We start from the raw sequence: 17557 nt of genomic DNA, 5'->3' as shown, positions 1-17557 counted from the left end.
AAGAACCTCTTCCTTGACTATTCCAAAACTTGGAAAAGCCCCAAATGGGAACAACCATTCCAAGTCTACCAGAATGCAGGTCAAGATGGTAATTGAACAAAACCATCAAAACAGTTCCCTGCAGTTGATAGTAAGAAATCTATTTAAAGGCATGGGCTCTGAACTCCAGGGAGTGAACTTACCTGCAGTGAATGTTAGTATTTGCCAAGTAAGCTCTAGTGCTTATTTTGTTGAGACTAGGTTCTTTTTTTTTTATTGGTTCGTTGAATGTGATTGTCACTGGCCAGGCCAGCATTTGTTGCCCATCCCAAATTGCCCTTGAGAAGGTGGTGGTGAGCCTCCTTCTTGAACCGCTGCAGTCCATCTGGTGTTATGGTCCAGGGGTTAAATATTAACAATATTCAGCCCATTTTAAAGGAAAAATGAATACATTGGAGAAGAAGGCAGTTGGGAGTGACTCGGCCCAGGTGGGAGTGTACTAGTTCAGTGTTGCATGCTTCAGTTGGGTGGGGAGTGAAGCTGGCTTGATGCAGGGGCCTGTGGGCTCCATGGTGAGGGTGGGGTGGGTCAGGGATTTAGTTGGTTCAGTGGCGGGGGATGGAGGAGGGGCCGTGTGCTGGTTCAGTGGTAGTAATTTTGATTTGACCTTTTTACGTAAGATGTTATGACTGCAGGGGGTGAACTGGCTACAGTGGTACGGTAAACTGGATTAGCACACACACAGCAGAACTTGTTTGATTGTTGAAACTCCCTGGATTATAGGTTGGAAATGCCCATTTCTGATTTTAGCAAACGCTTGACACATTTGAATGAGGTCAGTTCATTAGTTCGTGTGGGTGTTAATCATTCAAAATAAATGGTGTTAGAAGTGGAATAATTCACACTAGGTGATGGTAATGCCATTGAATATTAAGGGTAGGTGATTAGACTCTGTCTCTTGGTGGAGATGGTTGTTGCCTGGTACTTGCTTAACGTGAATATTACTTTCCACTTACCAGCTTGAGTCTGAATGTTGTCCAAGTCTGGCTGCATCTGGGAACAGACTGCTTTATTATCTAAGGAATCGTGAATGGAGCTGAACAATGTGCAATCATCAGTGAACAGCCCCACTTCTGACCTTATGTGAGGGAAGATCATTGATGAAGGAACAGAAGATAGTTGGGCCTAGGACACAGCCCTGGTTAACTCTTGCAGTCTTGGGGTTGAGATAATTGGCCTCCAACAACCACAGCCACCTTCCTTTCTGCCAGTTAGTTTAGTTCTGAAACGGCCAGCATAGAGACAATGGGCTGAATGGTCACTTCCTATGCTGTTAACCTCTATGATTTTGTGGTCCAGCACTGCTAAGTCTCACAGCGGATAGGTGAATAGTGCAAAGGATGTGACTCGATTAAGTTTATCAAAAGTGACTGCCCAAATCCAAGTGGAATGGGTTGAACGGGACTTGTTCAACCTGTTTAAGTTTGATTTAGTTTGGTTTGGATTCAGAAGCTGGATTACAGTCTCCTCTTGAGATTTTAGGGACTCCGAAGTAGTCTGAAACAAATTAGCACAAATCTTGAGTCATGTTATGGAAGGAAGGTGTGGGAAGACCCAGGATGGGAACTCTGGGTGACAGAACACTTGGGGTAAAATATTAAACCTTGTTTGATTAAGATCAGACATTAGTATTCTTAGTAAATTCTGACAAATTTAAATCTAAATCATTTCCTGCTTATATTTAAATAGCAGGCTTACAGTAAGAGGAGCTGGTATGCAAAAAATTTCCAAATCTCTGGATTTTTTTTCATATTACAATGAGAATTAAAGATGTGCGCCGAAATATAATAATTGAGAATTTTTGGTGAAGAGTTAAAGACGCCACCAGGGTTGAAAACAGGAGAACAAATGGGACAAACAAGGTAAATGAAGAAATAAGAATAGTAAATGGGGGAAGTATCCACAGGTCTGGCAGCATCTGTTAATGTTTCAGGTCGAGGCACCTGCGGAGTATTTCCAACATAGTTTTATTTCAGATCGCCAGCATCTGCAGTATTTTGCTTTTGTATTGAGATAAATTAAGAAATGGCCATTTAGCTGAAAATCAGAATAGATCTAAAACCTGGAGATTGTAAAAGGAAATGAAAACTCAGGAAAGCTAAAGAGTTCCCAGGTTGCTGTCTGAGGAAACAAAGTGTGAGACAAAGGTATCCAATCTGTGTCCCTTAGGCTGCATAAGGGGTTGCCAACTCTGGTTGCACGTTTTTCTTGGAGGTTTCTCAGTTCTTTACTTTCCTCAGTGTGGAGGCATGAAGCAATACATATGCATGTTTGTTCCCACAGTGAATTCTCATTCTCAGCTGTACCCCACTAGAAAAAGTTCCATCCCACAACTTTACCAGCTGACTTTGCAACACGCAGTTTGTCAGCATTGCTGGCACAGGCTGCTAATGACACCCATTGGTGGACATGAAGTACTGCAGTGCATTTACTTAAGCCCAATCCAAAGGGCTAATTCTTGGATGTTGTACTGCTGGCAGAGAGCCTCGATAGAGACAAGTGCAGGTCAGTAGCCCCATCCCTTGCTACCACAAAGGATCTACGGTGCAGTATTACCTCTTGAATCTCTCAGAACTGATGAGCTCTGAAGCAAAGTTGTCATAATCCATGATGACACAGCAGCAAGGGTTTTGCTGATGTGTTTATACGTTGCCTTCCTGAAAGAATTAAACTGTTTTTTAAAAAAAAAAAAAATTCCAACCCTAGGCTACCTTTATACTGGTTCTGGGAGAAAGAGGAAGCCTTCGGTCTCCAAGCACCACTCTCCCCATTTAACGAGCATGCATCCTCTTGACTCTGTTGGAAGATCAATAAGATAAAACCTGCAGCCCGACTTGGTGAAAAATGTTATTGGGCCAAGTTAAAGTCAGAGTTTGCCTCCTTTTTATTGGAAATGGCGGTGGCACCCATCGGTTGTCAATGGCGTACAGGCAATGTAACTGGCACCCCAGTTAAGTGAAAATACTTTCACATCACTTCACTCTGACCCTTGTTAATATTTGTGCAGAAATGAGCAACAGCATTCACCACACCTCACTGTCCAGCTCCAAGGCCTAGATATAGTTTTGAATGTCACCCCTCTGTCTTCACTGGCGAGTCCAATAGCTACCACCACACAGGCAGAACGCAGTCATTGAACTGGAGTCAAAACTCCAGTCCTCTTTATCTGTGGCTTCCTGAAAATTCCAAAGGGAGCTAATCTAAGGGAAGGAAACTACAAGGATTGTTAGCATTTTGCCAGGAAAAAGCCCAGCATCTTCTAAAACATGAAGCACATTACTGCATTGTAAATTATCTTATCATACTGCCTATTTACAATTTCTCCATGGGAACACTGTCCTTTTAAATGTAACCCTCCTTAAATAAACAACTGTTTCTAATCTTAAATAGATTGCGGGCTTAAAAATGTGTTGTTTCTTCTCTTCAAAGTTCAGGGAACAAATGACGAAATTTGTTTAAACGATTTAAGTCTCAATTTTGGAGTTTTACTGGGGTTGTACCTGTATGTGATCTGACCTCTCCATCGATGGGTCAGGAAGCAAACCACTGCTGTACTTTTTAAGTCAGTTGGTCACCAGAAGAAAGTTGAGATTTTAGGGGGAGTTCGATGCTGTGTGTGCATGGTCTGACAATTATTGCAGCTGTTGCAACCCAAGCATTTGGAACGATATCTGGTTAAAGGACACGAAAGTTTTAATTTAAGGGGTTAAACTCACTTTATCCCTGAAAGGTTGTGGCTTTTTGCCACATGTTAGGCCTTTTCTGCCTCCTTGCATGTGCCATTCCTAAATCAAGCAAGTGTCTTATGAATGGTGTTCTTGAATTGGGCGTGAAGAGATGTAGAGAGACCCTGAGTCCGAGGAGACATATCTAGTTGCTGCTCGTGAGCTGGGAAATCATCAATAGTTCAGTGAGATGGTGTAAAGCTTGTTCTGGTACTAAGGCACACAGAACAGAATTGTCCTGGTCTTTGCTGAGATATTTGGTCTCAGCTGGGGCAGCAGTTGGGTTCTGACAGCTGGCCTCAATGCCCCTGGGCTAGGAAGGAAACAAATCAGCCAGGGTTCCTTTACATTTATGTACGTTATGAGGCAGAGGGCTGAATTAGGCTCCACTGTGATGCCCTTCGATGGTCAAATAGCTTAGCAACACTAACTATCTAGGGTCACGGATAAAGAATGGTTACTTAAGCTTAGTATTGGAGGGCAGTCTGTGCCAGCGAAAGTCAGGAAAAGAACGAACCAAACTGGTGAAATGAATGTTGTCATCTTCATAATACGTGTGTGTTCTTTTTTTAATTCTTTGTGGGGTAGATTCGGTGTCAACCCACTCAAACCAAGGACTGCCTTGGAGGCGATTCGTATAACTCCACTCATCAACGCGCCTTCCTTACCCAAAAGAACCAGGCCTAGTTCTGTTCCTCTGGGAAAAGCAAACCTGAGGTACCACGAATCCGTGGAAACTAATCCTATAAAGGGCCACATGTGCAGAGCATATACGGATAAACATGGATTTTTAAATGTATAACCAGCCCTAGAAATAAATCTGTAAAAAGTTGAAGAATTTATTATGAATTGTATTGTAGTGAACAGACGTATAATCAATATCAGTGTATGCTATCATTTTAATTGGTGTGTTGCAGATATATTGAAATTTGGCATGCAGGAGCTTAAGTTTTCAATATCCTTCTTTGGAAAGTAGAGTAGGATGGCACGTAGTCGAGGCTGTCACTCTAGTGCAGTACTGAGGGAGTGCTACACTGCCTTTCAAATGAAGTATTAAACTAAGGCCCACTCTTCCCCCTCTCAGGTGGACGTAAATGATCCCATGGCACTATTTCAAACAAGAATAGTTGAGTTCTCCCCGGTGTCCTGGCCAATATTTATTCCTCAACCAACACTACAAACAGAAATATCAGGTCATTATCCCGTTGCTGTTTGTGGGACCTTGGTGTGTGCAAACTGCGTTTCCTACATCACAACAGTGATTACACATCATTGGCTGTAAAGTGCTTTTGGGCTGTCTTGAGGTCATGAAAGACGCTAGAGAATGCAAGTTCTGTAGAGTGCAGACTGAGATAACTTGTCCTCTTATCTTTTCCTTCCTGTGGAGAAGCTCCTGGCCTTGGCTATTAACTGTATGTCCAAAGTTACAGCAGGAGATCTCTACTCAAAGATTTTCACTGTACACTTCTCGTTCCCGTGAGGCAAGCGTACTCTGCTTTGGAGCCCGGCTGCCATGCTTAGTGCTGGCCTGGCCTGTCCTTTTGAGGCCACAGCTCTTAATAGGCAAGTCTGAGTAATTGTAGCTGAGGTAAATCAGAAGGCAGTTGTAACTGTTAGCAAATTATTGGCTTGTTTTCTTCCAAAAAAAAAGTTCTGTGGTGCTACAGCCACTATGTATATACTCCTAAAATATCACAAATGTCATATAATTAATCCACTGAAAATTTAGTAATTCACAAAAAAAAATCACAGACATGCCCACAAACATTCCCATCCCACCTTCCAAAGTCTCTCCATTCCCTTGCAAAATTAACTGCCTCATCCCTGAATACACCCTCTCTCAATGGTTAACAGTTCCGGACTTACCTAGACTCATTCTCCAGGGACAGGGCCAATGCAGACCTGCCATACGAAGGCTCTGTGTGAAGAATGCAGAGGCATGTGCATCCCCACCCTCTGCCAGTTGCTATGGCCATTCCAGGAATAGATTGACAAACTGAGAAGGATAGGCGGAACCAAGAGTAATAGAGAGATGGTGACAGATTAGAGGGAGACTAGCAAAGATACAGGAAGAGAGTAATAAAGTAGAGATCAAACATGGGATTAGATTAAGAAAGAAATAGAGAGTGAAAGGTTGCATACAAGCTCTATTGTCTTCAGGTGAAGTAAGGTTGGAGACGACAGGATAATTGGTCCAGGGTATGCACATGTAACTCAGTCCCCATTTTAAACTCACGTAGTTGTGAAGTCCATATTTCTCATTGAAACTAACTATGTAAGCTTGTCACACTGCAATGGTGACAGTAAAGTGCCTCCACTGGCAGGATGGTATAGTTTAGCATTGACTAGTTTATATAGGCCTTTTCCATTACAAATTTAGCAAAGGAATTTATATATTCAAAAGTTTACAGAAAGTGCACATGGATATAAAATTTTCACAATATTATGGATGTGTATATCTGCAACACTATTTACCTGTAAATAATGATAATTTAAAAATTTTTAGAGATATCTTATTTCAAGTGCTAATTATTTTTATATATTTCAGAATGCATTTTTCTTCAGTGTTGGGAGAATTATTTAGAAGTGCTAGATTTTTCATATATACCCTCCCATGTGGACAGCATGATGGCAACAATTCCATAATTCCTCCTCACTTAGTGTGCCTAATTTGCACCAATAACACCTGAGATCAAGAACGGTCTAACTTTTCCCAATCTTTGAGATCTTTCTGTGGTTTTTGTAGTAGCAGTAACTGAGTTTTTGAGACTATGTATTTTAATAATCACATATTTCTTAATCCTTGGTTGCACTAATTATTCTGGAATCTGTGCTTTTTTCACCTGTGTTTAATACTGGAGGGTGTCAGAAGCAGTCCTCCTACATCCTATGTTAAAAAGGTATTCTGGTGCCAAAGTTTCCTCTGCTCCTTTTTTCAATAACGTTTTGGTGCTCTCTAAAATCTCCACCTAAGATCTGGGTTTGAATCTAAACCAAACACAAGACAATCTCATCATTCTCTTGTGGGAGTAGGGTGGTGTAGTTTGTTGGGAAATGGTCCTTTCACCAATTCAGCCCACGTGAAAGAGTTGAGGTTACCTTTACTGACAGTGGGAATAGGCAGTGTACTTTGCACCTCGAGTAGGTGTCATTGGATCGTGCTTAGGAGCTAAAGCCCTCCTATGTGGGGAAAGCTATCACAGAGCTCAATAGTTACAAGCTAGTTACATGCTAAACTAGGTTGACACTGTCTCAGTTAACATCCCAAGGGTAGGATAACCTGAAGCTCCTACATAAAGTGACTTTACTGAAATCTTGATTCAATTCATTCCATGCATACTATTGGACAAGGCCCAGTAAAACTTTTAAATTCTTGAACAGTCAGCATAAAAGTATCAAAAAGATGCAGAACAAATAGGGTGTCCCGAAATAGCATCAATACATCCTACAAATAACAACAATGAACAGCAGCTTCTGTGTTGACATGGAGGAACTCATGCTCCATGAATATTCCAGGATATTATGAAACTGTTAAATAATGATTCGTATCACAGAAAAACAGAGCCACAACTTTGGATATTTTTAGAATTCTTTCATGGGATGTGGACGTTGCTGGCAAGGCCAGCATTTGTTGCCTATCCCTAATCACCTTTGAGAAGTTGGTGGTGAGCCGCCTTCTTGGACCTTGTAGTGTTGATACACCTGCTTTGCTATTAGGAAGGGAGTTCCAGGATTTTGATCACTTGAGATCAGAAATGGGGAAAATACTAGAGTCTGTATCTATTCATGTGGGAGTTTGAAGGAAATTAAATCTTAACAATTGGTCTAGAATTTTGTTGAGGCCGTACTTAAAAAAAAATATATATATATAAAATACAGACAGGGTAGATCTTCCCTTGGTACCTGGGTATAAAACTGGTAGTGCAGATCCATTATCCATTATAGATCCAGCACCTGAAATTGATGGAAGTGAACATTGTGCAGTTTTTGTAGCAGGCAACTGTTGCCCAACACGAGCTACATGGCCAAGCAGCAAGTTCAAAATCTATTCAATCTACTCCCTGTATATCTTACCTTTTAGGAAGCACTGAGCAACATCATGTTATTTGGCTTACTTAAGTCAAGTTGACACTTTAACCAAGTCATGTTTCAAAATGTAGATTATTCAGTACGACTGAATGTAACTTACATGGTCCTACAGATAGTTAATTCTGGGCCTCTGTTTCTCATAATATTGATTCATTTTCACTGTGAAGACTATGACACTAAATTGACTTATGGAGATTAAGCCTTAGCACCTGGGTAGGGGGGTGGTAAATCTTATTCTGCATTGGAAAGCTAATGTGCAGTGGTACTAAAATAAGTATACTCGCAGAGCAAAGGTTATAACATTCCCAAAGATGAACTAAGAAACATAATTGACTGGAATAGTGGACTACTCATTGAAAATAACTCTCAACAGTGCCTGGGTCTTCACATGACAATTGGAGATGTACACATCATATCAAACTGTACCGTGTGTAAATACATATCAGCAATGTTCTGAAATGTGTGTGCAAGGAATAGCCTATCAGGACATTCTGCAGTTATATATTAACAACCCAAAAAAAAAGGAAAATGGCTCTACCACACAACACTTAACTTTTGGAACTGTTTGACTCGACACTGTAGACATAGTTTCAAGTATTGTCTTAGAGCAGGGCATTAGGGTAAATTTTGTACAGATCCACCCCCAGCACAGAATTTTGTTGGTAGTATAGGCCAGAGGTGGAGCTTATTGGGCTAATACTGTGAAGTGCATTCCTATCTTCTGTGCTAGGAGTTTCAATGTGTAAAATTGCAAAGAGCAGCTCTAACACACAGTATCTGTGTAGTCTGTCTGTTCTGAAGCTGCTTTCACAGTTGCTAAATTATAGGTAATATAAATCACATACTACTCTGGCCATATTAAAGAAAAATCTTAATGGACATAATATTTTGTTTTTTTTTCTGTATCTGCAGCTATCCCTTAAAAATCTTTTCAATATATTTCAACAAGGAAAACAAGTGGATTTTAGGAGGATAGCATACTTCCTTTTACAGGAGAAACTGCACCGTGTTCTTCGCTCACTGTGAGGTTTTCATTTTGTTTAATACCTTTTGTCTCCTTTTAACTACAGTTGGCAGCAGAAGACTTCTTCCTCCATCAACTACCAGTCTCAATCAGCTCATACCATAAGGACTAGGTACCTGCTTATAGATTTGTGTCAAATGACTTCAAATTTTTAACAGAGCACTAATGCAACACATAGAGTGACAGTACAGTATTAACCAGTCAACAGAGATGCCAAGCATTCACATCACAGAGGTACTCTCAATTTCTAGCTGCCTCTCTGTTTCAGATATATTTTGCAACTTTCTTATTTAACTGCGGCTGTTTCAGTCTGCGCAGCAAGCTGTCCATTTCCCAATTTTGGGGTGAGTTGAGATTGCCAAATCCAAATCGGCTCAAGTTGCAGTGAAATTCTACAGTTTTTCTCCTTTTATGTATGCCCTCTAAATATCAGGGGACCAACCTATAGAGGTGTGTTGTAGTCCAAGCATGCACCCTCTGAATATGCAGGAATATCCTACTTATTGAAGATGGACCCTAAAATAGGGACATAAATTGCATACTGATGTGGCTGACTGTCCTCTGAATTCACATCTAGTTTTTTAAATAATTCCATGCATTTTATTTCCACAGTCCATTTGATGATCATTGGGAGAAAGAAACCGAGTTTGGTGCATTTAAGTTCTGAATATTTAAGACTTGTCTGAGACATTTTAGGCATCACTTTTCACCAAAAATGCAAATTTGTGTGTTATGATTTAGAGAAGCAAGCCAGTCACTTCCTGATGCTCCTGATTTTAAGGAGTCAGTAATTTACAGTCACTCTCTAATTAATCCCAGGATATGCCTAGCCTCCAATTGACCTTTTCATGACAATTAGACCTCGTGGTTTTAAATGCATGGACCAGAATACACACAGTTGCCATTGGCAACAGAATAATACACTGAATTACATGACATAACAGCCCTGCCCTAATAAAACTGTCTGCCCTCCAATTTGCTGTGAGCTTTGCCTAGTCCATAAATAAAACTGGAACAAATGCAAGTAAATTAAAAAGGAAGGAATAGTCATTGTGGGATGTTCATGGAGAGCCTCAGCACCCATAATTCTTTCCATTCACCCTCCCTCCGTCGCCTTTTTAGTTTTTTGAATGTTGTCATCTCTGTTTCTCAGCTTTAGCTTCACCTTGCTTGAGGAAAATAACCTAATCAACAACTAATCCAATATTTCTATTTTGAGTACTTTTCAAAGTTTTTCCTTTGTAATCCGATGTTGTGCATATTAAATGTCTTTTGCTGAATACGCTTTTATTCCTGATATTACCAAATGCATTGAGCAGTGCTCCAAAATTTAGCAATATTGAGGTAGAATTCGTCTTGAACAGTGACACAAAACAAACAGTATCAGATTGGCTGCCTGTTATACACAGTACCTGATAATCCATTCAACTACTGTTACGACCAGGTGAGAAAGGGGTCTAGGGTTCCCTGTCAGCCTTCACCTGGTCTTACTGTAACAGGGTTTTATTTTAAACGCACCGTTTTTTTAGCTCCTGCTTAGTTCCGATTATAAGGCAAAGAAACTAGCCTAACAAGTTTTCTTAGGCTTAAAGAAAAAAGGTTGTACTTTATTAAACTTAAACTAATTCGGTTAACGCCTACGGATACGCGATGTGCCCAGGCTAGCATGCATATGCGGTACATACATGCAGATAGAGACAGAAAAGAGCAAAAGAAATAAAGTGGAAAAGTTTGAGGCAATATCTGAAGATGGTTTTGGTTACTGTTCTTCGAGCTCGCTGTAAAGTCCTTGATTGTAGGTTGGTCTTGCTTTTTGTTGGGGCCCAGCATTCTTCTTAAACTTTGTTCGATGTAGGAGACTTTTCTCTCTTGAAGTTCATGTGTTCTCAGTGGGCCCAGAGGCTAGTGAGAAAGAGATGGGAGCAAACAGGAGAGGTCTTCTCACTCCAAAAGCAAACAGCCTTTTCCAGTTCAAATTCTTTGTGCAATTCAGAAAAACCCAGGTTGTCAAGCAGTTTAGTCATGTGACTAGCTGGTCTGACCACGTCTATTTGTGGATTCTCTTGTCTTAGCCGACCCTGGAATGTCTCTTCTTACACACAATACCTGGTGCTCAAAGTCCATTGTGGGTTAAATTGGAGAAGGGAATAGTCCCTTTGTCCCTCCAAGCACTGTCTGTTACGATGCAAATGTTTTTTCCAGCCACGGCTAATCTGTTTAACATGTCATTTCCTCGCTCCAGCAACAGTTTAAAATCGATGTTCGTATGACAAAATTAATATGCCTCATTTTTGGCAGGTGGGGGGTCTGCATGACAATTACTGTCAATGAAATTAGGTATCAGGCAATACGTATAACAGGCGGCCAATCTAATACTGTCTGTTTTGCGTCATCACCCGAGACGAATTTCTATCCCATAGCGTCTTGTAACTTTGTTGCTGTCCAGCATACACCCTTTGGATATGCAGTTACGTCCTATGATAAAACACAGTTTAATAATCACTGGACAGATGTGGAGTGGGGCTAAATGCCAAACTCCGTTTTCTCAACAGAAAGGTGTGCTAGTTTACTATCAACTGCAATAGGCATTATTTAGCACATTCACTCTGAATCCCAGGCTTGAACAACATTCAGACTCGCCCACCAATAAATCCTAACCTCGGATGATATTCAGATTCACCTGCCTGAAAGCAAGAATCAGTTGATAATTAGACTTGCTCCCCTTGCACCCCAGCCTGAAATGGACTTGCCTACCCAGAATCCCAACTCTAGCTGGCATTCAAACTCACCTGTCCATGGCCAGAGTCTCGTGCTACATTTAAAATCGCGTGTCTGCAATCAGTGTCAGGTGTCTCGTTCACCTGTCTTAACTGGAAAAACTTTGTCTGTGACGTTCCAAATGCTGGGATGAGACGAGGAGCCAAGGGATTTAATTGCTTGGCTAAGCTAAGAATCTGCTCAGCTCTGCCATAAACAAACTTTGTGCCTGATCAATGACTAGCTAGATAGGTCGTAAGACAGTCCCCATTCATAGCATCTAGTTGTTTGTTGTATAATTGCAGTATTTCTACCTCCAATAACTGACTGAGATGTCCATTCCAAATATTTCTTATGGAGTGAAGAGAAACACCCTGACAGGCCATTGAGTTACCTTTTGATGGTTTTCATTTGTACCCTTCATCTCAGTATCATGATTTAATGGCAAATATTGTTCCAGATTTAACTTCTCAATACTACTTATTATCTGATAAGATCCCTTCTCAGTCTGATTATTTTTATTCCGCAAGAGCCACTTTTCCTCAGTCTTCCCTCAGATTAGTCCTTTGGCTTTACGGAACAATCTTGTGGCTCTTTGCACTGCCTCCACGGTTCAAAGGTCTCTCGGTGATCAGAAATGGACACAGTACTCAAGTGACCGTGTCTAGCAAGGCTGCATTCTTGGACCATAGCCTCACTATCTGGAAGATTGGGGCTATATTGTTAAAGTGCTCTCTCTGACTTGTGCTCCCAGTATTGCTGAATTTGGCCTCAGGTAGGGTCTGAAAAAAAATACACTGCCCGTAATTTTCCGTTTGGCAGGATGTTCCGCCTACTGGAGCTGCCGGCCAGCAGCTCTTCGTGCCAGTAGTGCCACCGGGAGCGGTGGCCATTGCTGGGACTACATCCAGCCATGGCAAGCAAGAGGAAGGACAGCCCTGGAACGAAGGTAAGTTTTTAGGGCCTCGCACGGGACAATTTGTGGGTCCCATCAAGACAAGTTCAGCCTTCTAATTACGTCGTTGGGTGTTGCTCTGCCATGTTTGGAGATTTTGTTAAATTGCCACTGAAGAAAAAAGCAGAAAAGCAACCAGTGGCAAAAAATTTTTTAAAATGGAAACATGTCTAATTTCTTTTCTTCAAACAAACCAAGGATGTGCCCTTCATACTGGACTGTTGAGAAGATGCAAGACAGCACTAATGGGGGCACTGGTAAAGCTATTCAAAAGCCACTGTCCATGTTGTGATTTGCAGTTTAAGACTTTCTACTTCTGTAATAGTTTGTAGAAAACAATTACATTTGTTTTTTTGACAGAATTGTGGATGAGTAGAGAAGTGGCTGCTTATTGAATGTCTTGTATTCATGTCTTAGAGTATCCAATGATCCAAGGTCTGTGTAAACTGATGATAGACATTTCTGCTGCTCACTCCCAGTCATGGATTTGATAACTTGCCTTTGGCGTCCTGTTTGTGTCTGTTGCAAAGGTAACAACTTAATCACATGCCCTTGCACTTCCCACTCACTTTCCATCCTGTTTTTAAATTCTCCAGTGACACCGCAGTGATTGGGTCTCCAGCTCCTCAAGTTTGCTCAGAAATCCCAAACCCTGCTTCTAAATCAAAGGTTGTCAGCACAGCGAATATCAGACCCGCAGCCTTTCACTCAACTGGAGGTAATATACTAAAGCAGCTTTTCTTTTTGACTGCATTGGAAGGGGAAGATGGCTAAATGAGCATCCATGGAAAGAGTTTCAGCATTTAAGAAATATTTAGTGAAGTAAACCTCCCAGTGGATTAAAAAAAATACCACAGACATAAATGTTACATATCATCAACTTATTTATTTCTGTTGCAATACATGAAGGGTTAAAAACCCTTCAGTTGCAAAATTATGATGTCCCAGCATATTTGCATGCAACTGTTGCAGAATATGTCATTTCAGCCATTCAATTCAAATACAAACCCGTCATGAGAGTGCACCAAATATATATTTGTTTGGCAACTGTTTTTCAATTTAACAGTTATTTAAATGTACTTGGTCTTTTTGAAAAGTATTTCTCAGCCCGTTTGATTGAAATTGAAGAGTCCGTCTGAAGCTTTTGGAGAAATAATAGCTGGGCCAGAGAAGTTTGGGGAATGGCACGATAAATAAAGAACTGCCACATGAGATTATTATATACATATAATTTAACAGTGGTCATGAAGAAATTTTAATTAATTGTCTATATAGTAAGAGTAACAGCAAGTATGAGCACTCCTGGGACACAGAGTAAATGTTCCCCTTTAGCAGCCCAGCGAAGATGCTGAACCCTGGAAACAGCTGGAATAAAAAGCCAAAAGGTAACACAATATCTAATTGGAGGATGAATTTTCAGCTCTAACACTGGTTTAGATTTGCACAGCCATTTAAAGGACTGGAGTTTTATAAATGGTTAAGAGGCTGCACAGTGTTGAACTACAGCATCAAATTCAATGATCCTGACTTTAACAGGGTGCTGTGCCTTGTAATGCACCATGTATGTTTTAGTTTTAGAGATACAGCACTGAAACAGGCCCTTCGGCCCACCGAGTCTGTGCCGACCATCAACCACCCATTTATACTAATCCAACACTAATCCCATATTACTACCACATCCTCACCTGTCCCTATATTCCCCTACCACCTACCTATACTAGGGGCAATTTATAATGGCCAATTTACCTACCAACCTGCAGGTCTTTTGGCTGTGGGAGGAAACCGGAGCACCCGGAGAAAACCCACGCAGACACAGGGAGAACTTGCAAACTCCACACAGGCAGTACCCAGAATTGAACCCGGGTCACTGGAGCTGTGAGGCTGCGGTGCTAACCACTGCGCCACTGTGCCGCGCAATGCAATGTGTATTATTTGGTTGACTGCCTGTGCCATTGTAACTCGAGAAATTTTTAAAGAAAATCTCTTCTTGCAACTGGTTCTCCAAGGGTGGGCATCCTGTTAGCAATTCACATTCTCTTAGCAGCTTGCAACTTTAAAATGCTAATTTGTGGTCTGGGCTGGCACTTCAAAAGCAAACTGAACTTAAATGATGCTAGTACTGCGGGGGAGTATTGAGCTACCTGGGTTCTTTTCAATTGGCTGCAATTCATGTCAATAATGGAAAGCTGCTCAATTGGAACCCTGTTACTAATGAATGTGATCAAGCCGCTGTGCACTGTAGGAATTCACAGCTACATAATGCAGTGGCCAGCATTGTTTCCATTAATAACAATACTGAGGAAAGGGAGAAATGGATGGCAGTGAACGGGGAATTTGAAGGGGGTAAAGCTGTGAAGATTTTTTTCGGGGGAAACAATAACAACAGCAACATAGAAAAGGAGGGGAGGCCAAAGGTTTGGTCAAAGAAGTGCATTTTAATTACAGACTTACAGGAGGAGAGGTGTAGAGGGTTTAGGTAAGGAATTCCAGAGTACGGGCTTAGACGACTGAAGCTACAGTTGCCAAAGGTGGGGTACAAAACAAGTGGGGAGTGCACATGAGGCTGAAGTCCGAGAAAGTCACAGAGATAGGAAGGGGCCATAGAGGGATTTAAACATGAGGATGAGAGTTTTAAACTTGAGTTATTAGGGTGCTGGGAGTAAATCTAGTGGGGACAGGGGTGATGGTTAATTGAGACTTGGCATGGGATAGGATACAGGCAGCAGAGTTTTGGATGAGCTGAAGATTACATTGGTGTATAGGAGGCTAGCCAGGAATAGTCTGGAGGTGACAAAGTCTGGGTGAGGTTTTGCACCGCAGATGGGCTGAGGGAAGATGGATGCGTTAATATTACGGGGATGGAAATAGGTGGTCTTTGTATTGAGGAGGACCTGAGTTGAATAGGATGCCATGTTTGTAAACCTGGTTCTGTCTGAGACAGTGGCCGAGGAAGGGTGGAAGGAATCGGTGGCGAGGGTAGCAATTTTGTGACGGGCCAAAAATGATGGCTTTGATCTTGGCAATGTTTAGCTGGAAGGAGAAAAAGCTGGGAGCAGTGGTTAGTGGAAAAGAGGAAGAAGTTGGAGTGGCATTTATTGCCCATCTCTAATTGCCCTTGTGAAGGTGGTTGGTGAGCCACCTTCTTGAACTGCTGCAGTCCATGTGGGATAGGTACACCCACAGTACTGTTGCGAAGGGAGTTCCAGGATTTTGACCCAGTGACAATGGAGGAACGGCGATATAGTTCCAAGTCAGGATGGTGTGTGACTTGGAGGGGAACTTGCAGGTGATGGTGTTCCCATGCCGCTGCTGCCCCTCACTGTCCTTCTGGGTAGAAGAGGTTATGGGTTTTGAAGTTGCGTGTTAGGTATGACTCCAGCCAATGGACAATTTTCCCTTCTGATTCCCATTTACTGCGTTCTGATGAAGGGTCTGCACCTGAAACGTTAACTTGATCCCTACACAGGTGCTGACTAACCTGATCAGTGCTTCCATCATATCCTGTGTTTTTGTTGGATTTCCAGCATTAGTAGTCTTTTGCTTTTTACTGTTTCCTTTTTATTGCACAGGCTGAACATTATGGGGTTTCCAGATAATTCCAAGCACCCACTTAAACCTTCAGTAACATTGAGAGCCTGGAAAAGAATTTCAGGAATTTAGCTCCATGTCTGTTTTTTGGAGCTACAATTTGGGATTTTATTATTTATCTGTTTCTTTCAATTCATTCTCTTCAGAGCACATGCACAGTAGCACTGCCACTTTCAGTGTTACGAAGCCAGCTCCAGCCCCTCAACCAGTGCAACCAGCTGCTCCAACATCAGGTGGCCGACCACCATGGGTAACAGATGATAGCTTTGCCCAGAAGTTCCAGCCCGGAAAGAGCACGACTACCCTCACCAAACATATTCAGCCTTTGCCACATTCTGCACCACCAAAGCCATTTGTGTCGACCCTGCCCCAGACGCCTGCCCATGTTCCTGCACATGCTCCAGTGCCAGGGCAGACCAGTGGAGGCACTCGCAACCTTGTGCAAAGGGCTGAGAGATTCCCAGCAAGCAACCGAACTCCTCTATGTGGACAGTGTAACAGTATTATCAGGTGAGGACACGTTCACTTATTGTTCCACATTAGGCATGGCACATGTGGTAATTTAAGTGCCTTCTTTGCATGCAGCATACCTTGCGTAATCAAAGGGAGGAGGGGCGTTCCCTCCTCTTGTCTCGCTTCAGAATGCCTCTGTGGTCAATCGATTGATGGTGCAGAATTCACGAATCAACAGTTCTAGCAGCATTGGATGAAGTGTCAAAAACGAAACATTATCTGGGGAGGAAGCCCACAAACTTCCCCTCTTTTCCATCCCTGATGTACAATACACCCGACTTCAAAAATTGCCATCGCATCATTGACCGGCAACATTAACATGCCACCTTCAGTCTTACAGACTGGAGATACTCTGGGATGGCACAGCTTTCCCTAATCATGCCCACAATTGGAAATAAGAAATGGTGGCCATCCATTAAAGGGAAAAGATGGTAGAAAAATTAGAATATATCCCTCCAACTAGAAAATGAAGATGTTGATTTTGAAGTGATTGCTTCCATTCGGCAGAAGGCAAGCAGACTGAGCTCACTGCCCGCCCCATGGACGCAACTGGACCATTTTCAGGGTTGGGCGTTATTTGAATTCTATCACCAGCAGCTGATTGATCTGCAAGGGCAGGAAGTCAGACAGTTCCTCCGTGCAGCCCAGCCACTGTAGCTAGGTTAGAGTGGGAGGCAATCGCAATAGAGGGCCGTGAATTGGGGAAGGGGTAGACTTTTGAAGGGTCAGGAGGAGCAATAATGCTCCCCCTGACGCAACAAAACCTTTAGCTTACCTTTCTTTTTGAGTGGCCTTCAGCCGTGCCTTTAAGAGTTACTATGCCAAGGAGCAATGGGTGGAATAGGCATGGCACACACTCTTCCCATT

General features: G+C 42.0%; 1 protein-coding gene across 1 annotated transcript in view; it reads left to right on the top strand.

The window, feature by feature from the left end:
* Positions 1-17557, top strand: part of ldb3a (LIM domain binding 3a) — a 141059-nt gene that overhangs the window by 111722 nt on the left and 11780 nt on the right. The window contains exons 14-15 of the mRNA XM_068020366.1: positions 13186-13307; positions 16324-16687. Of these exons, the coding sequence (XP_067876467.1) occupies positions 13186-13307; positions 16324-16687 (486 nt within the window). The remainder of the gene's footprint in view (positions 1-13185; positions 13308-16323; positions 16688-17557) is intronic.

Source organism: Heterodontus francisci, chromosome 42, assembly GCF_036365525.1.
Source record: "Heterodontus francisci isolate sHetFra1 chromosome 42, sHetFra1.hap1, whole genome shotgun sequence".
NCBI lineage: Eukaryota > Metazoa > Chordata > Chondrichthyes > Heterodontiformes > Heterodontidae > Heterodontus > Heterodontus francisci.
This window is presented reverse-complemented; position numbering and strand designations above follow the sequence as displayed.